Raw genomic sequence first — 27974 nt, 5'->3', positions numbered from 1 at the left:
TTCTTTGTGTGTGTTGTAACTCTAAGCCTCAGGATCAGGTATCAGATAAGGAAGGGTGAAGAGTGCAAGAAAAGACAAGTCATCAGGCGGAAAGAAGATAGGTTAAGTGAGGTTTGAGTGAAAAATAATGCAGGGTGAACCCCCGGGTGGCAGCATCACCTTAAACCACCATCAGGCAGGAAGGGAGACGCTGTGGGACTCTGATTTTACATTGTTGAGAGTTAAAAGTAGTGAAACTGAGTCTGGAACAAGGAACAGTACTTTTCACTGTTAATGGCTTTTCCGAGAGTAGGGAGAGCCAGTGCAGAGCTGAGTGCTGGGATAACTGGTGGTGTAGCCCCGGGTAGCAAGGAGTGAGCTGGGTGTTTTGGTGCAGAGAAGAACTGGACTCATCGTAACGTTGTTGTGTCCCTCCGGGATTAATGCCTGTCACAGTGACCTTTGACCACTAATTTTTTTCTAAGTCATTTTTGGGTGTCAGTGGATGTGAGAACTATTTTTGGAGAAATTTCCTCAAAGCATTCATTAGATTTTAATTTGCGGAGTTTGACTTTGAACTTAGAGAAATACGTTTTTTTTTGTGTTTTTTCGGTTCATCCTCAAGTCCCAGTGCACATTTGTGGCAAATGTATAGAAATGATTTCTAGGTGTTTGAGAGATATTGCTACTATGTGAGGTGACAGTGACCTGTGACCTTTGACCACCATTGTGGTTTCAAGTCATCATTGAGTCAAAGTGGACTTTTGAACCATTTAATTTTTTTAATCCAAACCATTCCTGACCTGTTGACAGTTACCTTGACCTGTGACCTTTGACCACCAACATGAATTAATTCATCCTTGAGTCCCAGTGGCCATTTGGGCCCAGTGTGAAACAATTTTTTTTTTTAAGTATTTGCATAAATAAGACTAATATGCAAACTGAAAAAAAATATTGCCTAAAATATTAGTCCAGACTCCAGAACCGGACCAGAAGCAGGACAGGCCAAGGAAATCCATGCTTGGTAAAACTGCACAGCACTTACAATAAGTGACAAAATTGACAGGAATTTGGCCGCTGATTGTGATTCAGTGGGGTTGGTAATAGTCGGACTCCACCCCTGTAATCACTGAGAGTGCATACAGCCTACACGGAGGGGGGGAGTGTGTGACTCAGCTCGGCAAAACACATTTATTTCTGTTTATTTCAAATCACAGATGAGAGTGCATTAATTCCAAATTAGCCCCATGTGCTTTTAGAACTAACTGGGCTGCAACTCCAGTTCAGATCCTGGTCCCTTACATGGAACACCTGAACCAGTCCGCAGCGTCGGGCTCAACCTTCAAACAATACACCTGAACTGCACGTGAAACTCATGATCCTGCCATATTTACTGTTAGTAATGGTGGTTGTGTTGCTAATAATTCCATATGTATTCTGATAACTGTAGCATTTCACTATTAAATACATACCTCTGACAGCTGTTAATAAATGAACATATTCCACATTAAGTCATGTTTTTTCTCTGTGTATCATGTTTTCAGATGAGCTCAAAATAACATTGTGACTGAAAACACAGGAAGAAAAGAAATACATAGAAATACAACACATAAAGCGTTGGCAAATATGTGCAGGGATGAGTGATACATCTATAGATAAAGAATGAATATGTATTAAATATGTATGATAAGGTGTTTTCAACAGAGGGATGAGTAGTCTTACAGTGTACTTCCACATATTTAACATAAACTTCTTCTGTGCTCTCTCGCCCTGCAGGTCACCCGGGGCTGCAGACGTTGGGTTGATTGCTTCCTGTCCTGGACCAACTACTCTCCTGCCCCGGCCCTGTGTTTCCCTCTCCATCTCTTTCTCCTCTTATCCCCCTGCCCCTACCCCTCTCTCTCCTCTCCTCCCCCACAGCCATCTCTCTCTTCCCCCTCTCAACCCCAACCGGTCGAGGCGGATGGCCGCCCACTCTGAGACTGGTCCCGTCTGGGGTTCCTTCCTGTTAAAAGGGAGTTTTTTCTCGCCACCGTCACCGAGTGCTTGCACATGTGGGAATGTTGGGTCTCTTTCATCTGAGCTAAAAAGAGTGAGGTTCTAGACCTGCTCTTTGTATAAAGTGCCTTGAGGTGGCTTTGGTTGTGATTTGGCACTTTATAAATACAGATTGATTGATTGATTGATTGATTGATATTTAATCATTCAGGGTTTTTTTTCCCACACACCTACTTATTTATATATCTATGTAAATGTACATTGTAGTTTGTTTTTCCTTTGTGTTGTTTGCTGTCGTGTTTCTTTTTGCTTGTTTAATTTGTGTATGTGAGATGAAATTCCCTCTGCACACATGCAGTGCAGCTGATTCTGATCACTGGTGCTCCAGAATGCTGCACTGTACTAAGCGACCACTAGAGGGCAGCAGCTCCCCTTGGCATCACCAGTCGCATCTGAAACATACAAATTGGAGCATCAGTTTAAGTGCAGTTCACAAGCGTTTTTAAATACAAACTGATTCTGAAAATATGTCAAATGGAAAGTTGTTGTTTTTTTCTTCAAGTGGAAAATTTTCACGAAACCGTCAGTGAGTGAACGTCCACTGCATGTGGTTTAATTTTTCATTCTTTGGCTTGACACAAAGTCTCACAGTCATACTGGAGTGGAGTCTTCTTGGAAAAATGTGAGGAATTTTTTTGTGTGCGTGTGTGTGTATTTCATACCAAGAGAATAGAGGGGAAACTTCATCATGTTTCTCTGCAATGACAGTGGTCTACTATAATTCATGACACTGTCAAGTCACATCAAATATCCTCGGCTGGAGGAACATCAGCTGAAGCGTGTTTCCAGTAAGAGCTGAGCAAAGTTTAACTACGACATCAGACATTACACGTTGCCAAATTTGTTGTGTCAGAAACCACCTGTTGTCTAGACTCAGCCCCAACTCATCTCAGACTAACCAGGCACAAGTCTTTCCTGTCTCAAGTAAATCTTGGGTATCCATGGAAACATGTTGCTGTATTGTTCTTAGTCCTATCGCTAGGATAAAATCTTAGATTCTGAAGTTGAGAGGGACAACACTTGCAGTAAACATCTCCAGATGTGATAGAAAATAAAATAACCTGGACAAAGCCTTATCTCTCCCCGGTCCCAGTTATCGGACGTGTGCCAGGCCCTCCCTGATGCCAAAGCCCTCTTCTCATCGCAGCAGCAATGATGGAAAATGTATTTTGATTCTTCACATGTTGTACACTATGCTTATGAAAGTTAACTCTCATCAATAAAAAAAAAGAAAAACGAAGAGAATCCACCAGTACAGGGCTGGATTAAGCAGTATAAAGCTCAGCATGGTCACATTTGGCTAGGAGACACAAAAACAAAAAAAAACTTCAGTTAATTGATGACAATTTAATGAAAAAGATCTAAAAAGAGCAGAAAGTGCTGCATATCTGAACTTAGATTAAAAATGCGACCAACTTGTTCCAGACTTGAGTTGTCATTGACATCTGAGTCAAAGTGTAAAATCCTTAAATGTTTAAATCATAAAATTTTGAAAAAGGCAAGGAAATGGGGACAGTGACCATCTCACAATTCCCACATGTTAAACTTGTTCATTTTGCTGCATTGCCCTGAGCTGTTTTGATAACACCTGGTTTACTGCGACACTTTATAATACATAGTTTGTCAAAAATAAAGTCCACCACAGTTTAAATTTTAAATGCAGACGAACTACAGTAAAACTAAGTATTAAAACTGCCGAATCCATTCAATTGCCTGGATGATGGTTCCATGAAAAGTTCGGATGTCTGTTATTATTATTATTAGACAGCGGCCGAACGGGCGAGTTCTTGTTTGGAATTCCAGTTACGCACGCGTTCACATGCGCCACACGATTTTAAAACCCGAGAGAGAGAGAGAGAGAGAGAGAGAGAGAGAGAGAGAGAGAGAGAGAGAGAGAGAGAGAGAATGAGAGAGAGAGAGAGAGAGACTTCCGGCTTCAGACACACGCGTACACACACACACACACACACATACCAACAGGACTGTACAGCGAACAGAGGTGTCCAGACACACACCTGACAACACGGACCTCCGCAAAAAAAAAAAAAAAAAAAAACTAGAGTGAAGATTTTCTGATCGATCTGTGCTTTTGGGCTTTTAACGACTACGGCAGACAGAGAACTAGTGAACTCGCGGTGGACGAGGAGAGTTTGAAGACTTCAGGATTTTTTTTGAATTTTTTTTTTTATTCTTTTGGTGAAAAGGTGAAGAAACAGGAGGGGGAAAAAAAGAGCGTCGAAAAAAAAAAGTTCGGTTTTAGCAGAAACCAATGCGCACCTAAAGGAGTGACTTTATAGAATAAGTTGCACAGGAAACCGTTATGTAGCTTCGAGTGTGTGTGTGTGAGTGAGTGAGTGTGTGTTTTGACAGACAAGACTCGCTCTCGGTTTTGTTGTCGTATCAAAGAGACGAGTAGAGGTGTCCTGGAGAAGCTCCGGAGAGGACGCGACCACGTTGAGGTAAGGATTTGTTGTCAGATATTGAATTTAAATAAGTTTATTGAACACTAACGTAGCGAACCACACGTTTGCATCAGTCTTGAAGTTACTCAAGTTAAACCTCGAGTTTGCGAGTTCAACGTTTGCTTTGGGATCGAGGATGCGCCCACTGCAGCTTTCACTGATCTGATCACTTTCACTCATATTGTCAATCATTTTGACAAAGATAGACTTATTTTAGCAAACCAGCACTGAATATTTAGCTTTCAGCAACTGCTTGCTTGCTGCTGCTCAAGAAGCCCAAATATTGTTCGTCAATATTTGGGCTTCTTACAACAAGGAGGTATAACTCAGGTTTTTCCAGGTTTTGTGCAAATTTGCTCTTCAGCTAAAGTGCTTCCTGAATATTTTGCATTCATGTTTGTCTTACATAAGAGTAGGTTTAAGGTTTGATAAGAAATGTGCTATGCCAGTATTGCATTGTGTTATAATGTTTGCGGTGTACCCCATGGATCCATTTTGGGAACCTCTGAATTTTAAATGTGTGCATCTGTACTGCACAAAGAAAGTATGATCACAGTCTTTTATAGTGATGTCATACGTGGAGATGATGTCATATGTAGGGATGCACCAATATATCCTCAAACATCCATATAAAAGGTTACATTAAATGCCACTTCCGAACTTTGTGTGATAAAATGCTTAATACATTGAAATCGTTCAATTAACTTTATGAGGATTTTTTTTTTTTTAGTTTGTTTCCTGGGTTTAAAATTAACAAAACAGCATAAACATTGTGAATATCGGCCCAGAATTTTCACAATTGCTGCATCCCTAGTAGGTGTTACACTCAGAATTGATTTATGAAAATAGGGAAATAAATAGCCAGACATAAATGTTGTTGTTTTCCTGGTCAAATTCATTGAATTGGGCATCCCAATATCGACAGTAAGTGAACTAAATCATACCACTTGCAGTGATGCAAAACCCATCCAGACAAAGCTCATATTTCTGTAATAAATCCATCTTATTTCTGCACAACGGTGGCTGCAGCCAAAATACGTAACGCTTTTAGAGACTTTAACTGTGTGTATCTGCCTACCTCACCATCTGCTTGAGTAAATGTCAAGATACAATCCTCTGCAACACCTTCTATCTTATTCCTATGAGTTTCTTAAACAAGTGTAGGTTTAAGTGTGGGCAGTTTTAATGTTTGCATAAGCCTGCACCATCTGACATCAGTCAACATTCTGACTGGGCTTGTTTACGCACGCCAGCATCACAACAAACACTTCCAGGAGAGAGAGAGAGGAAGAGAGAGGGAGAGGACGGGTTTGTTGTCGTGAAAGCAGCATTTTCGTGTTGTTTTTTTTCTCGAAAAAGTTGTGCAGAGCTTATCAGCGGAGTTGAAAGTCACGGCCAGCTTCATGGTCAATTTCCCTGCTCTGAGCGGTGAATGTTGCTTGGAAATACTTGGCACGTTAACGTGGATACATGATCTTATTTTCTCCTCTTTGCTTGGATTTTCTGTGACGGAGGCAGGTCCACTAAAGTGGCACTGAAGAAACAAAAGTTCCATTCAGTTTCTAATGTTTTAGGATTTTGTTCGACACACTCTCAGAAGAAGTTAATTGCCGCGTGTTTAGGTTGGCGAGGGTGGGATGAGCACCCAGGGGTTTCCACAGTGGGATACAGACGGGTGGATGTTTTTTTTTTATATAACATAGGCGTGGTCCTTAGATTTGGAATCTTACATTAGGATCTGCTTGAAAAGGTCTATTAGTGCGCGTGCGAGTGCAATGTTTGTACCTCCCCTCGAGGGGATAGGAGAGGTCACAAGCCTCTGGCACCTCCGTGGATTAAAAGTTTAAGAACGCTTGAGAAACACTGCAGGTTTACGTTCAGTCACAGCCTGTCACAGTTTATGCAACACTGTAACCCTCTGAACCCCGCCAAAACATGGTGCTTATTTCTCATATCTTAGATTTTCAGCTCTACGACTGTCCTTTAACAAATATTTCGCAATCTCACACTTGGAAAAAAAGACCAAAACTGAGCTTAAAACTGTGACATTTCATCAAAATCCTTCTGTTTTGCATGTCTTATTTCATATTTACTTATCTGATTCTGTACAAAGAAAAAGAAAAAAGAAAAAAAGAATCATACTGCAAGTGTCGCAGCGGATTGGAACTTTTCCATTATTGGTCACCAGTCGATGTTTTTTGTAAAATAGCTTACAAAAGAAATTCAACATTCCTTTTCCATTTTCTTTATGATTGCACAAAAAGACCAGAGTCTCGACTGAAGTGGAACGATCTGCTTTGGGTTAATTGTTGATTACTTGAAGGGTTGGACAAGAATGAAGCCCCCGCATGGAAAATCTGCCCACATTTTCAGCCTTGTTGTGGTGGTATAATGGTGCGGGTGAGTGGGTGGGAGGGGGTCTCGATGCCCCCCCTAATTCACTCATGATCCCTTTGGGAACATGTGACCTTTTTGTAGAGCACAGAATCTAGAGATGTCCTGTTGTGCTACTAAAATGCAGCTAACCATGTGCAACATGTAGTGAAAAGAGTTCCCGGTACCCGGCGTCGCTTCAGTATGTCACTTGAGCCAGAAAGTAAATCTATTTCTGCATGAAAGATTCTGAATAGACAATAAGCCTAAAAATAGCGTGTCAGTGTATTCTTTTGCCATTTTGGTTTCCTTTCCTCCCTCAAACTTCCCTCATCCTCTGTAGGAAGTTGCTCACCTAAACTTTGTGATCACTCAGAGTGAAAAAAGCCCGCTGTGGTAGTTAGCAGACCGTGAGCGAGCCGAGCCGTTCAGATTGTTTCCTGCCTCAAACTGCGTCACTCCCCAACAGGGAAACCCCAGTGTTTACCTCCAAGTTGATGACCCGACCTCTTAACTCAGCTGGGATCAAAACACATCCCAAGGCAGTTTCTGGCAGCTTGAGCAGCACATGACGAGAATACCAGTACGCTCAAATGAACTCCAGAGCTGGAAAAGGCTTGAAAAGCGTTTGTCTTCTTTATATGGGAGCTGCTGATCGCTCTGCATGACAGAATTAACGACTTACTCCTCTACAACACACGCAACCTAGCTGACTACCAGTACACTGAGATATTAAGATTAAATCATTACAAAAATATCTATAATATCTCAGTGGGTTCATTTTTCAGATGTCCTTGCCCTCTGCAACAAATCCCACTGTATATTCTAGAAGTACTGCATTGCAGTTGCATGCCATTTCTGCCTCTCACAGTGACCTTTGACAGCCATCATCTTTTCAGGTTGTCCTCCAGTCCCAGTGGATGTTTGCGCCAAATTTGAGGAAATTTCCCGAAGGCGTCACAGATATACAAAACTTACGAAAATGGGACATGCATGGGTGAGGTGACATTGACCTTGACCTCTGACCGTCAAAGGTTTGTCACTTCATCCATGAGTCCCTGTGGATGTTTGTGTAAACCCCCCCCCCCCCCCCAAAAGTCCTCTTAAGTATTCAAGAGATGCCTGGTTAACAGGAATGGGATGGCGTAACGTTCGTCATGCTTATTTTAAATCAGTCACCATGCCAACATCATCCGTCACAATCAAAGACCAGGACATCACCAGAAATGGCAGTTATACATATTTTTATTCACCTTTTAAAAATCTTTTGTGCATGGGCACTTTTAAGATGCTTCCTTATAGTTGTGGTGCGCTTACAATGTCTTGCTTTTGATCTTGACGTCACGCTGGAAGCCGGCGTCTCTAATTCCAGGATAGTGTCTAAAAATCACACGCTGGAGAGGTACGACGCCATCTTTGTTCAGTTCAGTGTATAAACAAGCAAAGCCGGCATAATAACTGGCCTTTTTTAATGGCAGTCTTTATTTGGGTCACTTCAAAAATAAGGAGATTCCATAGCTGAGCTGCAGCTTTCCTGAATTCATTGTTTGACTTTCCATCGCTTTTTCTTCACCTCGTGGTGTTATGGATGAAACCCTTTATCTCTCTCTCTCTCTCTCTTTCTCTCTCTCTCGCCCTGTCTCTTCCTCTGCCTTCTGCCCTTTTTCCTTCCATGTGCCTCCCTCGTTTTGTCTCGGAAAGAATGTTACCTTTATTTGATTTTTTTTTTTTTTTTTTTTGGACCCGAATCTCTTAATGACGTGGCCTCTTGTTTTTTTCAAACGACGACGTGTTACAGCTATGAAGCAAAATCAAGACGAGGTTCATGCATTTCAGTGTAGATACGACGGTTTGGTAAATGACTTGAGAGGAGCTGCTGTAGAAAATTACACCTTGTGCTCTAATGTACGTCAAAAACCTCAGCTTTTGCTTCTTGAGTCTGTTTTTTGCCGTTCATCTACCGTCTTCTTTCTCTTTCGTGTTATTCGTCATATATTTAGTTTCCTTTTCCAGCATGAACAATGATGTCTTTTATTTTGGGCTAACAACAGCAACCACATGAATAATCTTCTTTGTCCATGACGCAGTTAGGGATGGCTTTCCATGAGTGGAAAATTGGAGGTCCAGTATCTGTTGAGTTTTTTTTGTTTTGTTTATACAAACAGCTTAAGTGCTTTTTGTGTGATATTTTCATCTTGAAGAATGCCTCCTGTTCTATATTTGTTTTGTTTTTCCTCTCTCACTATTTTGTTTTGGTTGCAGATTTTCTACACGTGCCGAACTCCTTATTTTGGAGTGGATGTAGAGGAAACACTGAATTATTCTCCAGGCCTCCCTGCAGCTTTAAGGGAGATTGTCAGATGTGTACCCAGCATTCAGATCCCCTGGCCTGGCCGCGGGGATGGCAGCATCTGCCCTGAACCGGAACGGCCTTGGAGTCATGAACAGGTGAGAGTCTGTCGCATTGCGCCTGTAACCGTTCTCAGACTGTACCGTTTTGCTGGTGTGATAACAGAAATACACATGTGAGGTGGCGTGACCTTTGACACTTCTCCTTTCAGCAGTAACCAGTTTCACACACAGCCAGGTTCCTCTAGTACCAACTCTCGAGCTACAACCAGCCCGGTCAGCCGACCAGTGCTGCCAGTTCCAGATCGCAGCACTTACTGCCAGTTAGTGGGCGGGGGAGCACTTGGTGGAGGTCTCTACAGCCTGACCAGCCCCAAGGTAACTCAGGGTCATAGGTCATTTCCATTAATAAATCATGTTTTTTCTAGCCAGAAATGTACGCACACAATCCAGAACTGTTCTTTTATGCATTGACATCAGACTGTCTCAACAATACCTCACTTCATTTTTGAATAAATTTAGATGCTGTGTGATAGTGAATATCACACTGAAATAATGTACCAGGATAGAGCAGGGCGCTTTAAATCAAAATAAAAGAAGATGCTAGAAATACTACATCGCGCTTGTGTCTCCTTGATGTTTACCTGTCACAGTGACCTTTGACCTCCTTTTTTTCCCCCCAGGTTATCCTTGAATCCCAGTGATTGTTTGTTTGATTTGTAAAAATTCCCTGAAGGCATTCCAGAGTTATCATATTCACATGAGGTGACTGTGACCTTTGACCCTTGTCCACCAAAATCACTTCAGTTAATCCTTTCGGCCCTGTTGACATTTGGGCCAAATTTGAAAAAATTCCCGGAAGGCCCTTCTAATATATTATAGTGACAAGAGTGACCTTTGACCTTTGTTCATCAAAATGTTGTCAGTCCATTTTTGAGACTAAGAGGACAAGGTTTAATGGCCATTGGCAGTAAAAGGTTTTCTTAATATATGCAAGTGAGTCACTGTCCTGTCTTGTCTTCCCTCAGAGCCCCACCACACTGGGTCGCACCTTCCTCTTCCCCCCTTCACTCCCGCCCTCACCCAGCCCCACCCCTCGCTCTCGCTCCCCCTCCCCGCGTAGCCCGGAGCTTCTAGGAGTCAACGTGGGCCAGCGAGTTCGACGATTGAGCTCACCTGGTGGTGAGGAGAGAGGGGAAGGAGAGGGGCGGGAAGAGAGGGGAGGTGAGGTGGGAGGAGGGGAGCGTCGGGAGGAGAGGAGGCGACAGGAGCTGCTGCTGCAGATTCACAAAGAGCTGCAGAACGTTGAGGTGATTCTGCTTATCTGCCTGGAGGAGCTTCTAGTTTACAGCAAATATATCGTAATCCTGACTACTTTGGTCAGCACGATTACTCATCGACTCGGGAAACATCTTGTTTGCTCTTTTGATTCCTTGAAACTAAATCTTTGCTTCCTGCATTTGTTCTCGCCTTCCTTGTTGACTAAAAGCTCTCTGCATCATGTTGGCTTGAGCTGAACTAGACATGCCACAACCTGGCTGAGACTGAGGCTGTTAGAGAGGGTCAAAAGTGTGCTGCAGGCAAGGAAAGTGTTGCTCTGGGTTTAAAGCACCTGATCAAAACAAGAGAAAACATGGTGAAATTTAGCGAAATCAAAGGAGATGGAGGTACATTCCAGTTTTGACACAGAAAAGTCAGAAGAACATCTTAAAAAAATGATCATTTTAATAGCTGAGACACGGCCAACTTATATTTTTTTAAAATAAGAGCTGCTATTAGTTCATATTTAACTCAAGTTTTATTCTCTTTTGCTTCTTTGTATCTCCTTGAAAAAAAACAAACTCATCTGTAAAATTGGAGAGTCACAAGTTGAACTTTTGACACAGTCTGATTAATTCCAAACAAGGACACCTCTCTTTTTTTTTTTTTTAATAAATTAGTCATTGTTGCTTTCATATCCTCTCTGTGTCTTCTAGGTCAGGGGCAAAGTGGGTATTTTTGAGGCTCACATATCTGGGATTCGTGCCCAAGTGCTGAACAGCGAGCTCCAACGCAGCCCTCGGTCTCCACGACGATCACCCCTCGAATACCCAATGACCCAGCCACAACGGAGTAAGGTTGTCCAAAATGGGAAAGGAAGGGATGATAAAGCGATGGAGGCAGAAAGGGGAGAAGATGAGAAGGACAGTAGTTCTATTAAAATAAACAAGACTCTGACCGGTCAAAATGGCCGCCAAACTCTCTGTGTAGATGGACTGGATGGTGTTCATGGTTCCTGTGAGACACCAGAAGGAGAGAAAAAAGAGGGAGAAAAAGACATGAAAGCAGATAAACAAATGCTGGGAGATGGAAGAGAACAGATAGAGAGAGAGCTGGGGGATGAAAAAGAGCACCTGTCTTGTCCTGGGATGCTGATCCAGGCAGAGGCAGACAGGTGGGACGATAACCCAGAAACCCTTGCGATACCTGGTGCTCAAATCAGTGAGAGCTTCCCTTGTTTGCTGGAAAAAAACGATCACACCTCCAATCATTCCCTCTTGATCCCTCCTTCCATCCCTGCAGTCATAATTACCGACCATGGTTTGGAAAACCACACTCAAACTTCTGAAGGTGCTGGTTCAGATCAGGGGCAAGGCTGCCTGCCTAGCCCTGGTTCTAGCCCCCTCCCCGGGACAAAAGCTTCAACTCGCTCTCTCAGGAAGCTGTCTTCCTCCTCGGCCTCCTCAGCTGGCTTCTCCTCATCTTGGGAAGAGTCGGAAGAGGATATTTCCAGCGATACGGAGAAAGGGGAGCAGCTTCTCAACCCTGCGCTGCTCAGTTCACAACAGAGAGCGGTAAGTTTAACCGAGAGGGAGAGCTGGACAGCAAATCAGCCAGAGGGGTGCATGCACGTCGCGTTCGACATTAAGATAACAAAATTGAGGAAGGTAATCGGTTGAGGAATACTGGAAGGACTTAGATTTGGAATAATTAAAGAGTTAAACTTTATTTGTACCGCACCTTTCATACAGAAATTGCAGCTCAGTGTGATATACCAGAGAGAGAACACTGAAGCAAGAGTAAAACCATGTTGAATATCATAAGATGGAAATGAAACTGTATTTCCCGTAAAAAATGTTAAAAAGAGTGAAATACAGTGCATAATAACACTTGAAATTACAGAGCGCATTACAGTGCAGTGCAGCGCGAGGCAAAAAGCAAGTACAAGAACAGCTTTTAAGCTTTCTCTCGACATCATCTCACCAGCTGGCTTCCCTTATATCTGCTGGTAATTCTGTTCCAGCATTTTTGAGTGCACAAAGAGTGAGAAAGGACTTTTGCATATTCATGGAATCTGGAATTTTACAGTAGATGAGGAGAGGAGTCGGTGGCATTTTAAGGATTTTAATGTGGCAGTTGTCATGCTTTTTCTGCACAAATGCTGTCGGACACACATGATAGTATTTGTCAAGTGTTCTTGTACCTCAAAATACTGGTGTGGAGGAGCTCTGTGTACATGAAAGGTATTTCTGTGTTGGTTTGAGTGGATAATAATAATTGATCCAGCTTCCTTGTATTCAGTGTGTTTGAAGAGGGATGAACCATCTTAATCGGGTAGAAAAAACCCAATTCTAACTAAAGAAAAATGCTAACTTCCTTAGCACGAGATGAGGGGTGAAATTCTGAACGTACTAATCAATTTGTGTTCCGGCGCTCAGCTCTGGTCACAAGATTTGGGTAGTGACTGAAAGAATGAGATCTTGACGTCAGAAGCTGAAATTAGTCTCCCTCTGTGGGGTGGGTGGGCTGGACACTGCTCCTACGCCGGGTGATCAGCTTTTACTCTTAACACTGCAGTATTAAGGGTTATCTGAGAACAGTTGTTTATTATCCTTTTTTGGGGGGGGGGGGCTGTCACAAACTCTACAAGTGTGTGTTCATGTGTGTGTAAATATGCTTGCGTGTGCCATGGTGCTCTTTCCCTGAGTAATGGTTGACATTCACAGCAACAAGGCTTGCACTGTGCTCCGACCTGTGTGTGTGTGTTTGTGTGTCTGTGTGTGTTTTAGTGTGTGGGTAATGTGAAGGTGTGTGTTTGTGTGTGTGTGTGTGTCTGTGTGTGTAAGTGTGTAAGTGTGTAAGAGAGAGTGTTTGTGATAAAAGAAAAAAGGGGGAAAGCAAGAGAAATTGCCAGTCACACACACTTAGGCTTTGCTTGCATTTGGATGCAGTTCAAAGAGGAGGCTGAGACGTGTGTGTGTGTGTGTGTGTGTGTGTGTGTGTGTGTGTGTGTGTGTGCGTGTGTGTGTGGGCTGGGAGGTGGATGTGTTCTTATTTGTAGTCAGCATAAGTTCACAGGCCATCTCACGTCTCCTTTGAAACACAGTTTGATGCAGGATTGTGTAACTGGTTCCAACCGGTGTTTCTCAAGCACGTCGCCAGTTTAAAAAGTGATTTTTAATCTCCATAAAATCTCCTTGGTCTTTTTCTCTAAGGGGAAAAAAAAATTGCTAAACAGATTATCTGTTGAACTCTCCTGAATCCATTATGAGCTTTTGAAGGGGGCAGTGTTCCTCCTCTGAGGCTACCAGACGATCTTAGCCTTTAATAACTGAATCATATCATCCTGCAATCAATTCTCCTTTCATCACAGAGAATGCGGTCATGCAAAAACCACAATTTTCCATGCTGCTTAAAATTATGAGAAGCAGCAGCAGCGGCGGCAACTGAAATGAATAAATACTTCTCTTATGGTCATGTTGTTAAACAGAATTTATGAGTTGCTCATTTATACGGTCATTTTTCACTTTCTGGATGCACTTTCCTTGTATATTTGAAGTACTAACTTAAGCTGCAGTGTTTATTTTTAACCTTAAACCTTATTTGAACCCAAACTAGGACGTGTTTTACGGCTGAAACTAGGGCTGCATGAGCAGTCATAGATCATCAGAATCCACGTTACTCGAAATCGTGATGAAAATTTTGCACAAAGGTCGCACTGGGCAATTTACCTGAAATATATTGAAAATGAAACTGCTATTTAGAATGTGTCATCTATTTGATCATTTCGGTTCACTTGGGAAATAACCTCGCTTCAATTTACTGTACAGATCTTTTTTAAACAGTGACTTACACAGTGTGAGAAAAGTCTCAGATGATTGTGATGTTGATCTTAAGGTCAGTTGGAGTTCTACACTGAACCACAGGTGTCACGAGGACCCCAAGGCTCGACAAAACGCTCCTCAGAACTGTGAAATAAATACATTATCATGGCAGTGCAGGGTTATGGGATGTTGTTTTTGAAGTAGATTAAATTTATGTGTCTCCTTCATGCAGAGCAGCTGATGAATACAGCAGAGGAAAACGCAGTATCCTGCCTTTCTCTGGAACACTCCTGAAAACCCGTGGCTCGCACGCAGCTGCGCAGATGGAGCAGGTTTATCAGGCAAATAAGACTCGCGCTGCTCTGCTCTGCTCTGTGTATGTGCCCGCCATATTTTAAGGTTTGGAAAAGGCTCAACAACGGGTTATACCAGCCTACGGAACCAACAAGGAGTGAATCAGGTGACCACAGCCTCATTGACCAAGTCGCCCAGTTGTCCCTTCTCCCCAGTTCCCTCCACATTTACCTCACTAAGCTGCGTTTAAACACTACAGCTTGATATTTAGTCGGGGAATCCTGCGTGTCAGGATTTATTTGGGTTCGTGAAATCCTGTGCGTAACACACTCTCTCACGGAAGGTGGCGAGTTTGCAACCTAAACTGTGGGTTCACTACTTTGTTTTAACGTGCAGCGAGTGACAGAACAAGAAACGGGCAGCAGGAAGTATTCTCGTGCCCTCGTCGCACTGCGACATCGCTTGTTGTGTATCTGAACAGTTCGTCAGGCTGCTTCTGCTATTGTTTGCTCACTGTATGTCAAAACTACCAGGCCACTTTACACTTTCCGCACGTGTGCAACCGTACCGTACAGCTCACCGTTTCCAATCATTCCCGGGCCAAGAAGGCGTTCTCTGCCTGGGCGCTGTGCCAAACGCTCTTGCTGGGAAGTTAGGAACCTGATTTTGAGGGACAAACATGCCTTGGTGTGGTACGGATCACCGAGTGTGAGCGCACCCTTCAACTACTGCTCAGTTGCCCGACAGCAGTCAAACCGGGTGTCATATTACACGTCTCTAAACCAAAATCTCTCTCCCAGGTGCCAGGGATTACAAACTATTTGTTTAAGGGATTTTGGCAGATGGATTTGACTTGTGTTTGTTTTGCTGTTTGCGTGTTCTTGGTCAGTGCTTTATTCTTTTTGTTGCTTTTATCAGATAGAAAACCAGACAGAGTTACTCGTAAACATCTGGATTTCCACTATTGTTGCACCCAGGTGTCAACCAGAAGGGTTTTTCTTGTCTGCAGCTTGTCATCGGAGCTCGTTTAAGGAAACCTGTTACATTGCAAACCTGCAGAAACACATAAAGCGCGCTTGATCATGTAGGTGGTATGTAGGAGAGGGGAGAGGGAGGAAGAAGAGCAAATAACAGAGTGAGCAGGAGTGCAACGTTGGCAGAGAGAAACAAAAGAGGAACATTTATTTGTAGTGTGTCTTCTTTTTTTAATTGACATATCCGTGTTTATTTCCTGGCTAATTAGTGAGGAAATATAGCAACGAACACAATGGAACAATTTATAAAAAGACAAAAATAATCACCAAAGGGTCCAGAGAGGGAAAGAAAAACAGATGCAAGAAAAAAAATACTCGATGTTTAGGGAAAATGGATTTATAAAACTGAGATTACAGATACACACGTTGTGTAAAAACGATATAAATATAGCCCAGTGATTCATGGCGGACTCATTGTTCTCCTTTATCTCAACGTATTAGTCACCTGAATATTAGATGTTCAAGCACGCCAGCTTTGCTCTGGTTATCATCTTTTGGATTATATCATATATTTTTATTTAAAGTGTACATGCCTGACTGTTGGAGGCCGGACTCTGAACAGACCCTTATATAGACTCAGTTTGGCTGATCTTTTGACTGTTGGGCACCTCTCCAAGGTTAGAAGGCACATCAGAGCTGCCTGCCAGCGCTCTTCTAGTGATCTGACAGCCACCTGCAACAGATAGGCATCAGTCTTGTTTTTCTTTTGACAAACCTGTGTTTGACGAGGGGGCAGGACTCTGTCAGCCGTAAAGTTTCTGGCGTATAGTTACACGTTTGTGTTTGCTTTACTGAATGAAATGCCTTGAGTTATCACCTCCGTTTCCGCCGTAGGAAGTAGAGCCGCAGCGTTTATATTCTTTACTGAATACGTTGTTGCTTTTACAATCTAAAACGTAAACAGATATTAATTTGACAATTTTGTAAAACAGAGAAAAGTAGAAGTTTCCTCTTTGAATGAAACCACTTAAAGGCACAGTATGGAATTTCTGCTCTCAGCCAAATGAATAACAAAAGACACCGCTGTATTAGCTTTAGCCTGCTAACTTACGACCTGCTACATAATCAAAGTTATACACTGCACACTGTACTCAGCATAGGAATTGCTGGCATGTGATGTTGCAACAGAGTGCATTTTGCTGTAACCACAGGTGTAGTAACTGTCTATCCTGTTTTCAAAATAAAAGCCCGGCCCTTTTATTGTACCTATCTCAATTCTTTTTTTTTTTTATAACAAAAGTTTTATTTTTGTCAAAAAGTTCATTATGTACCATAGATAGCTTGAAGGTATCCCTGACATTTATTTGAAAAAAATATATTATTTGAATAAATTGACTTCATAATTGTTCAGGTATCTCAATTATTTTTTGAAAATTTAGTTCTTAATTAATCTAAATTTAAATTAATTAATTAATCTTCTTTACTTCTTAGTCCGCCAAAGCATTTTGTTTCCAACAGTTCCATCACAGAAACTCCTGCTTTTCTAGTATAAACAAAATCCACATATCATTACATTTATAACACTGAGTATACACTCAGGTTTGCATTATATTATCAATAAAAGCATTAAACAACATCTCCTTCACAGTCTACAGGTCTTTTTTATTAGTTTTAAAGATAATTACAGGGGCCATAACTATGAACAAGTCAGCGACATTTTATCAATAAAACTAAGAGGAGTTCTGTAGTTTTATTTAAAGGAAATAAATGGAATTCATAATGAAAGTACAGAACAAAAGCAAGTTCTCCCTCTCTTAGGCCCCAGTTCAGGCTAATGATTCGAAGCGCAGCAGTTTAGAATGTTGTGGAGAAGAACTGCTGCAGCGTGAACCCGTAGTTGGTGAGCAGGAGAGTAGTCTTCAAAAAGACACTTTGTCATATCTTTGAATTCAGTTTTAGACTTTTTCCAAGACCTTTTGAAATGTTGCAAGTTGCATCCTGTGCGGTTGTGTATTGCTGGTCTGAACTGAGGCCTCTGACTCCCAAAGAGCCTGCCGCGTCCCTTGGTAATACTGGGAATGCGACATGTAACACAACAGGAACTTTGTAGAGTGAAGAAACACAAGCGCAGATGCTGATTGAAAAGGAAATGTTTTAACCCGCCCCCCCCCCCCCAAAAGATTAATATCTGACCTAAATGACACATTTTATTGTTTCATTTTATCCTTTTAAGCTTGACTGGATCCAGAACAATGGCGTAAACATTTCCAGTATCCAAGTGTGTGTTGTGGAATCGATTGGCTTTGTAGTATTTTGATCAAATTTGGTGGAATCATAATCAGTGAATTACTGAATGTATTTAGTGGTACTTGTGTGGAAAGAACTATCGCTGTCATGGTGTTATCAAGAGTCTAATCTAGAAAAACAAATAGGCGAGATAAAAAAAAGGAACGTCTTTGCTTTGCTTCATCACAAAATAGTCAAATTTGGTAAAAGCAACAAGGAGAATATTCCCTGAGGTCTTACCTCTCCATAGAGGCCCAGATCCTGCATTTACACCTGAAACCTGCTGGGCTATTCAGGTTTTATTCTGGGGACTAGCTTGCTGAACTTGACCTCCGGGGCCTGCGGGCTTCGGAGTTGAGGTTTTTCTTTCAGGCATAAATCATGCTTTAGTGCTGGGGTATGTAAACCCACACTAAGAAAACTCCACTATCATGTTCCAGAGAGTGAGACGTGACAAAAAGTGAGACAAGTGAAGCTACAGCGGAACGGAAGCAGGGCAGGACGATAAATGATGCAGATGCTGGTGTTGCCTGTCCTGGAAGTAAAGAAGCGCATTTTATGATTTCTAGTCAGCCTTGGTCCTAAAAGATGTACCTACTATATGAACAGATAAGATGAATGACAGCTGCACACCTGTACTACAAACACACACACACACACACACACACACACACACACACACACACACCCTCTGTACACGCCACACTGCAACTGCTGCTCATGAAGTCCAACACATGCTACTGCATTCACGCACAATCTGTTTTTCTCGCATTAACACAAGTTACTGACACATCCTTTTTCATCATCATTTTTATGTTTGGCCACACACTGACCCAAATATTAATCCTCGCTATTCCAGGTTTATCCTCCTCGCTAATCCAACCGTGAATCAAGCCTTGACTCTTAATACCAAAAAAAGAGTTTTTGTGGTGCTCTGGACTGGATGAAAACACATTTCTATGTCCACAACTGCAGCTTAAGTAGGTTGTGACAAATATGAGCACACACACGCACACACATACACACACACACACACATGCACACTTCTCTGTGAGCTGCAGTGGAAAATCTTCACTACCACGGCGGCCAGTTGCTAAGCAACCTTGTGACGTCAAACCGAGTTTCCCTCTCACAGCTGTGTGTGTGTGCGTTTGTGTGTGTGCGCGTGCGTGTTTGTGTGCGTGTGTGAGTTTATGGGTGTGCATTTATCTCTGTGTGCTTCACGGTGTCTCGACCTGAGAGGGGAAACACCAGTTAATTGTGTAATTGTTGGTGTTGGTGACTGCGCGGGTTGAGGGGGATTGTGCGTCCACGGAGGAATCAGGGGGGCCCACAGCGACTGACGCTGACTTAACGGCTGGAAGTGAAGCTTTAGTTCTGGACTTTTATGGTGTCAGAGAGACGTGCTGGGGAAACCCTGCTGGATGTGATGCATGAATGCAAGTACGAACGCAGAGAAGGAGGATCTCTCCTGGCACGTGAAGGGGGGGGGGGTCCACCAGTTTTACTTTGAAATGCAGTGGATATTCACTGACGAAACATTCTCACACCAGAACAGAATTCAACATTTAGGAGTTGAGGATTCTAACCTCAAGCCAGATTAGCATGTTTTTTGCTCTTGTTACATAATATTCCACTGAGATATAAACTCCTGCACCTATGGAAAAGCAGTCATGGCTAGACGTTGGGAGAAAGTCTTATTTTGTGCTGTATAACAGTTATTATGCAATATTTGATAATTTATTAAAAAAAACAACAACAAAGAACCAAATTAGTTTTTTTTTCTTTTCTTTTCACACCTAAGTGCAGGAAAACATCACAAACACAAACATATATTTGTGCATTTTTCTAACTTTCATGTATTTGCACATTCACGTTTCATTTTCCACCGACCAACCATGGTTGCAGAGATGTTCCACCAGTCTGTACTTCCAAAGCATCGGCTGCAGGTCGTTTAGCCCGTGTGTGCGTGTGTGTGTGTCTGTGTGTGCATGAATGTTTGTGTGTGTGTGCAAGCACTTCTCAGTTCAAACTTTGCAAACTCAGACAATGACAGTGTTTCTATCTGCAAGGGGACCTTGTGGTGAGCGATATCAGGGTTGCAGTTTCCTCCGTGCTTCTCAGTTGAAAACATCAGCATGCATCAGTGTTTCCCTTCCTTTCTCACATTACACACTCTTCTAACCCGGAGTTACCCTTTGCCCTAAACTTGGACCAACCTCACCACAGTTTTCACTCCTCTAATATCAGAGTAGCATATTTAAGTCAGCCTTCAAATGATCATACATCTTCCTCTTCTCTTCTTCTTGACCACGTACTGGGACGGTTTCATCAACAACCTGCAGCTGTGGTACACCGACGCTTCACGAAATCTCCTCTGCTGTTATGAAAATGAACATTTGCAGATAATGAAGAGGACAAACCCCATCACCACTTCTTCTCTTTCTCTCTGCTCTTACTGTTGTTTACAGAGGGCAAGGCCTTTTTTTCTCTTTTGTTTGTAGTCCGCGGCGGATGTGGAAAATACTGTTGCTGAGGCAAGCGGCACCCCCCCCCCCCCACTTCCTGTCTGTAAGAAGTTCCTTTGCTTACCATTTCCCCCCTTTCTCTCTCTCTCTCTCTCTCTCTCTCTCTGTCTGTCTGTCTGTCTCTCTCTCTCTCTCTCTCTCTCTCTCAATGGAAACTTCACTCTTCTCTCTGCCTTTGCTGCAGTCCTCGTGTCATCCAGCAGGTCTTGGGACAGAGATAGGAGCAACCATGACAGAGCAATGAGCTAGAAAAAATGACGACACAAAGACAGAGTTGAGAGAGTGAGGGTTTGTGCATACTTTTACCTTCTTGAACGCTCTTTGGGGACCCTCTTTCCAGGTGCCCATTTCCACTGCACTGCGTGTCCTTCCTCAGTATTCTCACAAAATCCACAGCAGTCCATTATTTCCTTCCCTGTCCTCTTGTGTGATCTCATCGTTGTGTAACTGTTCATAATTTCTCTGTACAGAAATTGCGCACATCTTTTGGGATAAGTATCCGTATCTGCTGATGCCTGCACTCATGTGGCAGATTTTAAATACTGATTTGGTTTTATTTTTACTATATTATGTAATTATCAATATTGGATCTGAGTCAGAAACAAGAGGCGTGTTTCATTAGCCGTTCCACGTCCCCTCAGCCCCTTGCCCTGAGTTCTGGGAGTGACGCAGCAGCACCTTGAGCCTCCTGCAGTCACAATGGTACCTACACTTCTGGATTGTTCATTCAGGTGTAATTTACTCCAGTTGAGCCATGTAGTTTGGCTCGTACACAAACACGCTCTTAATTTGTATTTCTTTGAGATAATGCAATGCATTGTGGGTGATATGCGCCCCAGAGTGTAGTTGACTTGCTACCTGAGCGTGGCTAGCACCGAATGTTACCACAGTAGAACATTCAAGTCTAACATTTTAAGAACATTTTAAAACATTTAAAATAATGGCCCCATAAGGGGGGACTGTGCGCTCACCTCACAGAGTGTGAGAAAGTTAGCGATGCAGATTGTAACGCTGGTGTTAAATAAATGAAAATGTAAACTCAGCAGTGCTGCAGTGTTGGAACTAGTTATCATTAAGTTGTTTTTTTGTTGTTGTTGTAGCAAAAATCAACCACTGCGTTATCGGCTTCAGCCACTGTAAAACAATCAATTGATTGCCAAAAATGTACTCCCGATTTATTCTTACGGAAAATGAATGTAAACATTTTAAATTTGAAAAGTTTAAGCTTTTCTGTCCTCCGAAAACATTTATAAAAACCCATATAACATTTATCTATGCTTCTTTCCCCATCGTTGATGATGAGACATGAAGAAAAAACTGATTCTGCTATATTAAAATCGTGATTTATATCTGCCAGTAGCGGTGACATCCGTCTATAGCATCGTTCATCCCGAGTTATCCATGTTTGGACACACTCTCCTACCTGTAGCTCTGTGTCTTTTAATCTGTTGTGACCTGTGTGCAGATTTGCATGTCCAGATTATGTTTGTCCTCTGTTTTGCCAATCAAATCATCCTCAATTGTTGATCCCACTCAGACCAACACGTGCGAATCTTGTGGGCTGTAGGGACAAAAAAAAGAAAAAAGGAAAGAAAAAAAAAACCAGGAGCCTGAAGTGATGATTTTATCTCAGCAGAGCCGATTACCACTCTGGTTGAGTTTTTCAGCAGAAAGCCTACGGGTGGGTCATGATGTGGGATGGATGGCTGTACTCAGTGTGGAGTGTTGTTGTGTCAGTCGGAGCCGTCCTTGTTTTTACCATCATCCACCTCCAGGTACTGTTACTTGAGCGGATCAAGGCTTCAATGCTTTTTAAACCCGGATTTAGTTCTTGTTTTCTGATGTTTGACAGCTGGACTCATATTTTAGTGAGCAATAATAATGTGATAGTTGTGAACTTGGCTTTTTCTTTTTTGAAGTTACACTAAACCAACCCTCTCCTCTGATCACATTTAATGTTCTCACTCTGACTCTGGTCTGTTATTACTCACACTTGAGATATTCCAGACTTTGTCTGGTCTTTCTATTACTTAGCCTTTCACACACACACACACACACACACACACACGCACGCACGCACGCATGCACACACACACACACACACACACACACACACACACACACACCAGCTGTAAGTGGGCATTCAAGTAGATGGATGGAGTGGACAGAGTATGTGCAGACCCTGGCTACCTACCAAGCTGTAGCCTGACACCCTTGTTCTGTGCTAACAAGCGAAAAATGGTGGTAAAATAAGAAGTGGAATAATGTTCAGCTCACCTAATTTTGCCTTTCGAAGGTGTTTTAAAAAAAATGAATTTGTCAAATTTTACTTCATAAGAAGCCAGAAACTTCAGTTGGAATGTGTTCACTGAATAAAATGTGGACCGCAGCTTTTAAAGGTTGAATTATGTTTTTATACTGAATACTGATTCTCATGAATCTGTGCCAAATTTCTGTATTGGAGAGCACACCTGGGTGACAGAGTGATGTCCCCCGCGCTAAGTACTGGACAAAAAAGCATAGTACTTGAGTCAAAGTATTCAATATTCAGTATTTTGTTAAAAGCAGGCACAAAAGAAATTAAAATTAAAATGTGACTGAGCAAGTTTCCTTGCAGTGGAGTGATGTTAAACCAGGACTAACTTTAACTCAAGTAGGACTGCACTTTGTGTTCGACGTCCCCTGCAACATGTCTCAACACAGTCTCACCTGTGGCTACACTAGAGACAGCTTGGCACAGACGGCGCCCTCTCAAACATTTGTAATGCAAAGTTAGGCCAACACGTCCAACCTGAGGAAACACTTGGACAGATGCAAAAAAAACCTATATCAGAAAGCTGAAGAGTGAACCACATCATGTAGTGGGGAAGCTAAGTTGGCTGCTGCTAACATTAGCATCCACCTGGAAAGAAGCAGCAAGTCTGAAGTAATTTCTTGCAATTGAATCAGAGGTTGTTGTTTTTTTTTATGATACAGAAACTTATAAAGTACCAGTGGGCCGTGGGTTTAATTTCATGTCAAATGTATGCAGGAAAATCTACTCGTGCAACAGCTATAGTTCGTGTGTATGTGCCAACATACAGTACATGTAGCTTCTCAGTGCGAGCTTCCTGCCTGGAAACTCTATATTAGCTGCATTTTGTAAACAAATCCCACGGGCAAAACTGGTTTTGCTTCATTACAGCAGATATACCTTGCCCCTAGTTTCCATTCCAAGTGTGTGTGTTTGTGCACATGTGTGTGTGTGCATATATATATATATATATATATATATATATATGTGTGTGTGTGTGTGTGTATGTATATTTGTGTGTGTGTGTTTTTTTCTCTCTTCTTTAATGTTGCACAGAAAAAACCCTGATGTGAGTCTTTACTGAAGAGGACAGTTTGTGTGTGTGTGTGTGTGTGTGTGTGTGTGTGTGTGTGTGTGTGTGTGTGTGTGTGTGTGTGTGTGTGTAAAACCATAAATAGTCATGCTATCAGCTAATGAATTTTCATCAAATCCAGATTGTGTGACATGGGTGATATATCTCCTTCTATGGGCCTCTCCTCTACTCTCCTCTCCTTTCCTCTCTTCTCTCCTCTCCTTTCTCATTTCTCCTACCCTCTCTTTTTCTCTCCTCTCACATCTTTAACATGAGAAGACATTGTGTTGCACAAGAGTAACAAACTCACCATAAAACCTGCAGATTGCTCACATCATCAGTGCCTCTGCGCTCACTGGTCACTCTAACACAGCAACGCCTGCACAGCCAGCCATTGTTAAACCCACAGAAGAAGACATGTGGAGTTTTTCCATCTGATGTCATGCTGCAGACATAAAATTGTGTTTATTTTTTTATATTTCACTGAGTGCTACTGAGCCTCTATCAGGTCTTGCTGCAGACAGCACATGAACTGAAAAATGTATGGCAGGGATTCGCAACCTTTTCTATTTCAAGGCCTACCAAAATATTTTGCAGATTGGGCCTTGGAATTAAATAAATGCTGTAAAAACAGCCAGGTTCTTTCCAATTTTATGGGTGTGTCTTAATGCTATGTGTTAACTCGCCAGACTGAGCATCTCAAATTGATGTTGTGTGATGGATTTTTGATATTATATTATGAAATTTCAATATTTCTTTAAAAAAAAGAATTCATATTTTAGCTTAAACATGATAGCATGCCCATGATAGCACATATCCCATCCATGGGCCCCAGCCCAGAGCTTGACCAACAACGGGAACAGCAAAGCTTGAGGCAAAAACACTGGTTGGGTTTTTATTTGTCCAGGAAATGTAAGTAATGACTTTAGGAATGAAGCAAAGTTAAATCCAAGTTGTTGAAGTTAAACCTGCAGGGCAATAGAAGAGTTAATTTTTACAACATATGAGTAATTAGACAGTCACTGAATTATAAATTATAGAAAAGTAAGTTCAGTTGCTTGGTTGTGACCGTCCATAAACAGGTTTTCCTTAAAAAAAACAAAAAACTCTACAGTTGAATGTGTGGAGGCTAAAAGTCTTTCCCTCTCTGAAGAAAACAAAACCAGATTTTCATTTCATGGTGACTGAGAAGAAAACCTGTTGAAGTGACTTGCAGTGTGCGTGTGTGTGTGTGTGTGTGTGTGTGTGTGTGTGTGTGTGTGTGTGTGTGTGTGTGTGTGTGTGAGAGAGAGACAGCAGTTTGTGAGTAAGTGAGTTTGTATGTGGCAGGAGTCCCTCGGTTCAGTGTGTTGTTGCCAAGGACGGGGAGAGCCCTCGAAGAAGCTGTGTGTGTGTTTGTTACCAAGGGAAACCCATGCTCAGTTCTCCCTGCTTCAGTTCTTCTACAGCCAAATAAAAAAAAAAAAAAGAGTGTGGGAGAAGCAGGCAGATGGAGAGAGAAAATAACTCCTCCATGATCAGGGTCATCCCTCAGTGGGCATTCGTGTGTGTGTGTGTGTGTGTGTGTGTGTGTGTGTGTGTGTGTGTGTGTGTGTGTGTGTGTGTGTGTGTGTGTGTGTGTGTGTGTGTGTGTAAAGACATGTTTTGCTACTGGCCATTAAATACAACTGAAAAAGCAGAAGTGGGAACCATTTTTTGTGTGACCTTTTAAAATCAGACTTACATGAAAAACATTCAAAATGTTTTCTTGAACACAAAGACAAACCACCAAGATTATCTTTATATGTGATCTAATGGCTATGAGTACAGTACCTCTGCTGATGTAATACCTACAGAAGATTCCAGTTAATCCAACATAATTCTGAAGGATTATCATATTCATCTGTTTCTTAGCACAAGTCTTGGAAGAAGATTAAGAATATGGTCCACTGGTCACCTTTTGTCATGTCCTTTAAGAAGAAATATCCCTGGATACAACTGGCTGGGCATGCAGGTATGGTGGCACGCCAATGATGTGGTCTCCCTTTTCTGCCAGTCACACGAAACGTGTGGATTGAATGTGTAAAGGTCTCCATCCAATGAAAATCAGATTTTTCACCTTTGATGTTGTGATGTTTTTTTATGTGCAAAAAACAGAAATCAGAGACAAATTAAGAAGATTTTTCCAGCCTTTTCTTTAGAATCCGTTTCAAACATGCAACGCTGCAGCACTGTTTTCACATTTGGTATTGGGTAGTGTATTTACAAAAACAAAATTGGGGGAGTGCTTGCAAATTGATTGATTAGTGCATCCTAAATTTTTAAAGTATTTGTCATGAATGTGTCTTTAAAAGCTGAAAATGGGAGCTGACACGTGTTTCCGTCAGGGTGACTTAAGGTGTCACGGCTAAAAAAAAAACAAAAAAACAAAAAACTGGCAAAACAACATGTCAGAAATCCCAAATGTTGGTTCAGATTAATTTCTGAGCTCAACTTAATCTTAACTCCATTAACAAAGCTATCACTACCCGGCTGCAGCTGCTTCACAGTAAAAATGTGTCTCTTCTCAGGGAGCTTCAAGGCAGGAGCCAACGGCCGAATACTGAAAGTAAGACACACATACAAAACGATCACATCCTCTCTGTCATTCCAAAGAAACAGGTTTGAGAGCTTCCTCGTTGTGTTTATACTGAATCAGCGGAGTGAAGAGAGTAATAAAATGTTAATGATCTCTTTTAGAAACACTGTGAATGTGAGCAGCGCTGTTTGTCCCTCCTGATGAGGGACGTGCTGAGACCATACGTACCCGGTTACCATGGAGACGTAGAGAAGGATGGCCAGAAATACAATCAGATGGAGGATCTGCTTGCTGAGTTTGACTTCCCTTGTGTGATGGACTGTAAGATGGGAGTGAGGTGAGAAGATGACATATGACATCACTTGACATCACATGAAGAAGAAAAAGAAGTATATATATAGTGTAAAGACTGTATACTATGTGGTACAGGGGGCCCTGCGCAAAGAGGAAACTACTTTCCTGTGCTTAAATGTGATTGTCTGAACTTTCAGCGTTGATGACGTTAATAAGAAGCCAAAAACTGTTTTCTTTTTTGCTTGGTTACTCCTGTTTTATCACAATCTCAGTCTTTTCTACTGTAGCCTTGACAACTCAATACAACTTATGAAATACCATGCAAACAGACAAGAACTCTAGAAGGCACTGGTGCCTCTGTGGACTCCCGCTCACGCTTGGGCCCTACACCCTAGCAACGATGAGCGGACCCGGGCAGATGCGTAGGTTGTGAGCTTGCTCCGTAGAGCAAGAGCGGGCGAAACCTGATATGAACTAGTTTTTGTATGAAAGAGCAAACTAGATAACACAAATTTACAACATATTATTTGGCTGTGCATCACGTGAAAGCATCACAGTAATTTTGGCGTGAATCAAATTGCTTCTTGTTTTTTCAAGAGGGTTGCTTGCGGTGACTGTGACTCCTGATCAGCGTGTGCCGTTTGGGACAGATTTGACCACGTGGTTGCCAGCGCCTAGAAAATGAAGCGAGTGCACCACGTTTTTTTTTTCTGACCAAACTTGAGATGGATCTGATCGATTCACTAGGAGTACATCAAAGTGTTGCAACATACATCACGTCCTGTTTCCACCAGGTGGTGCTATGACTTATCTGCCCCAAAATATAAAGGGTTCTTCTTCTGTCTTTTCTACACCACAGAAAACATGAACTTTTCACTGAAGGTCCAAAGAAAACATATTAAGATAGAATTAAAACTGCAAATATTGGACTCAAGTAGTAATAAACCATATTTATACATTTAACTTCCCACATTGGGATCTGGAGCAGAAAGAGCTGTCGTCTTCACACAGTCTCTCACGCTGTCTTTTCCACCTCACGTCCCACCCACCAATTTCTTCTTTCTCATCCTTTAGGACGTATCTTGAGGAAGAGTTGACTAAGGCGCGTAAAAAACCCTCTCCCAGACCGGATATGTACCAGAAAATGGTGGAGGTTGATCCTGAGGCTCCGTTGCCAGAGGAAAATAACCAGAAAGCAGTGACTAAGCCCAGATACATGCAGTGGAGAGAGACCATCAGCTCTACCGCCACGCTGGGCTTCAGGATAGAGGGAGTCAAGGTAAGACTCACTTGACCAAAGTATGTGTGTGTGTGTGTGTGTGTGTGTGTGTGTGTGTGTGTGTGTGTGTGTGTGTGTGTGTGTGTGTGTGG

General features: G+C 42.2%; 1 protein-coding gene across 2 annotated transcripts in view; it reads left to right on the top strand.

Annotated features, from left to right (window-relative positions):
* Nucleotides 1-3993: 3993 nt before the first annotated feature.
* LOC147243137 (inositol-trisphosphate 3-kinase A-like) overlaps nucleotides 3994-27974 on the top strand; it is a 31857-nt gene continuing 7876 nt past the window's right edge. The window contains exons 1-9 of one of the 2 annotated variants that reach the window (XM_086190315.1): nucleotides 3994-4496; nucleotides 9135-9320; nucleotides 9437-9599; nucleotides 10250-10531; nucleotides 11198-12055; nucleotides 25646-25745; nucleotides 26302-26339; nucleotides 26471-26646; nucleotides 27678-27882. In XM_086190315.1, coding sequence (XP_086046441.1) covers nucleotides 9274-9320; nucleotides 9437-9599; nucleotides 10250-10531; nucleotides 11198-12055; nucleotides 25646-25745; nucleotides 26302-26339; nucleotides 26471-26646; nucleotides 27678-27882 — 1869 coding nt within the window. In that variant the 5' untranslated portion in view covers nucleotides 3994-4496; nucleotides 9135-9273. Of the gene's footprint in view, nucleotides 4497-9134; nucleotides 9321-9433; nucleotides 9600-10249; nucleotides 10532-11197; nucleotides 12056-25645; nucleotides 25746-26301; nucleotides 26340-26470; nucleotides 26647-27677; nucleotides 27883-27974 lie in introns of both variants that reach the window. The other variant, XM_086190314.1, reaches the window with a different exon arrangement.

This window comes from Aulostomus chinensis, chromosome 20, assembly GCF_037954235.1.
Source record: "Aulostomus chinensis isolate RoL2024-O1b breed Wild chromosome 20, RoL_Achi_v1.0, whole genome shotgun sequence".
In the NCBI taxonomy this organism is placed as follows: Eukaryota; Metazoa; Chordata; class Actinopteri; order Syngnathiformes; family Aulostomidae; genus Aulostomus; species Aulostomus chinensis.
This window is presented reverse-complemented; position numbering and strand designations above follow the sequence as displayed.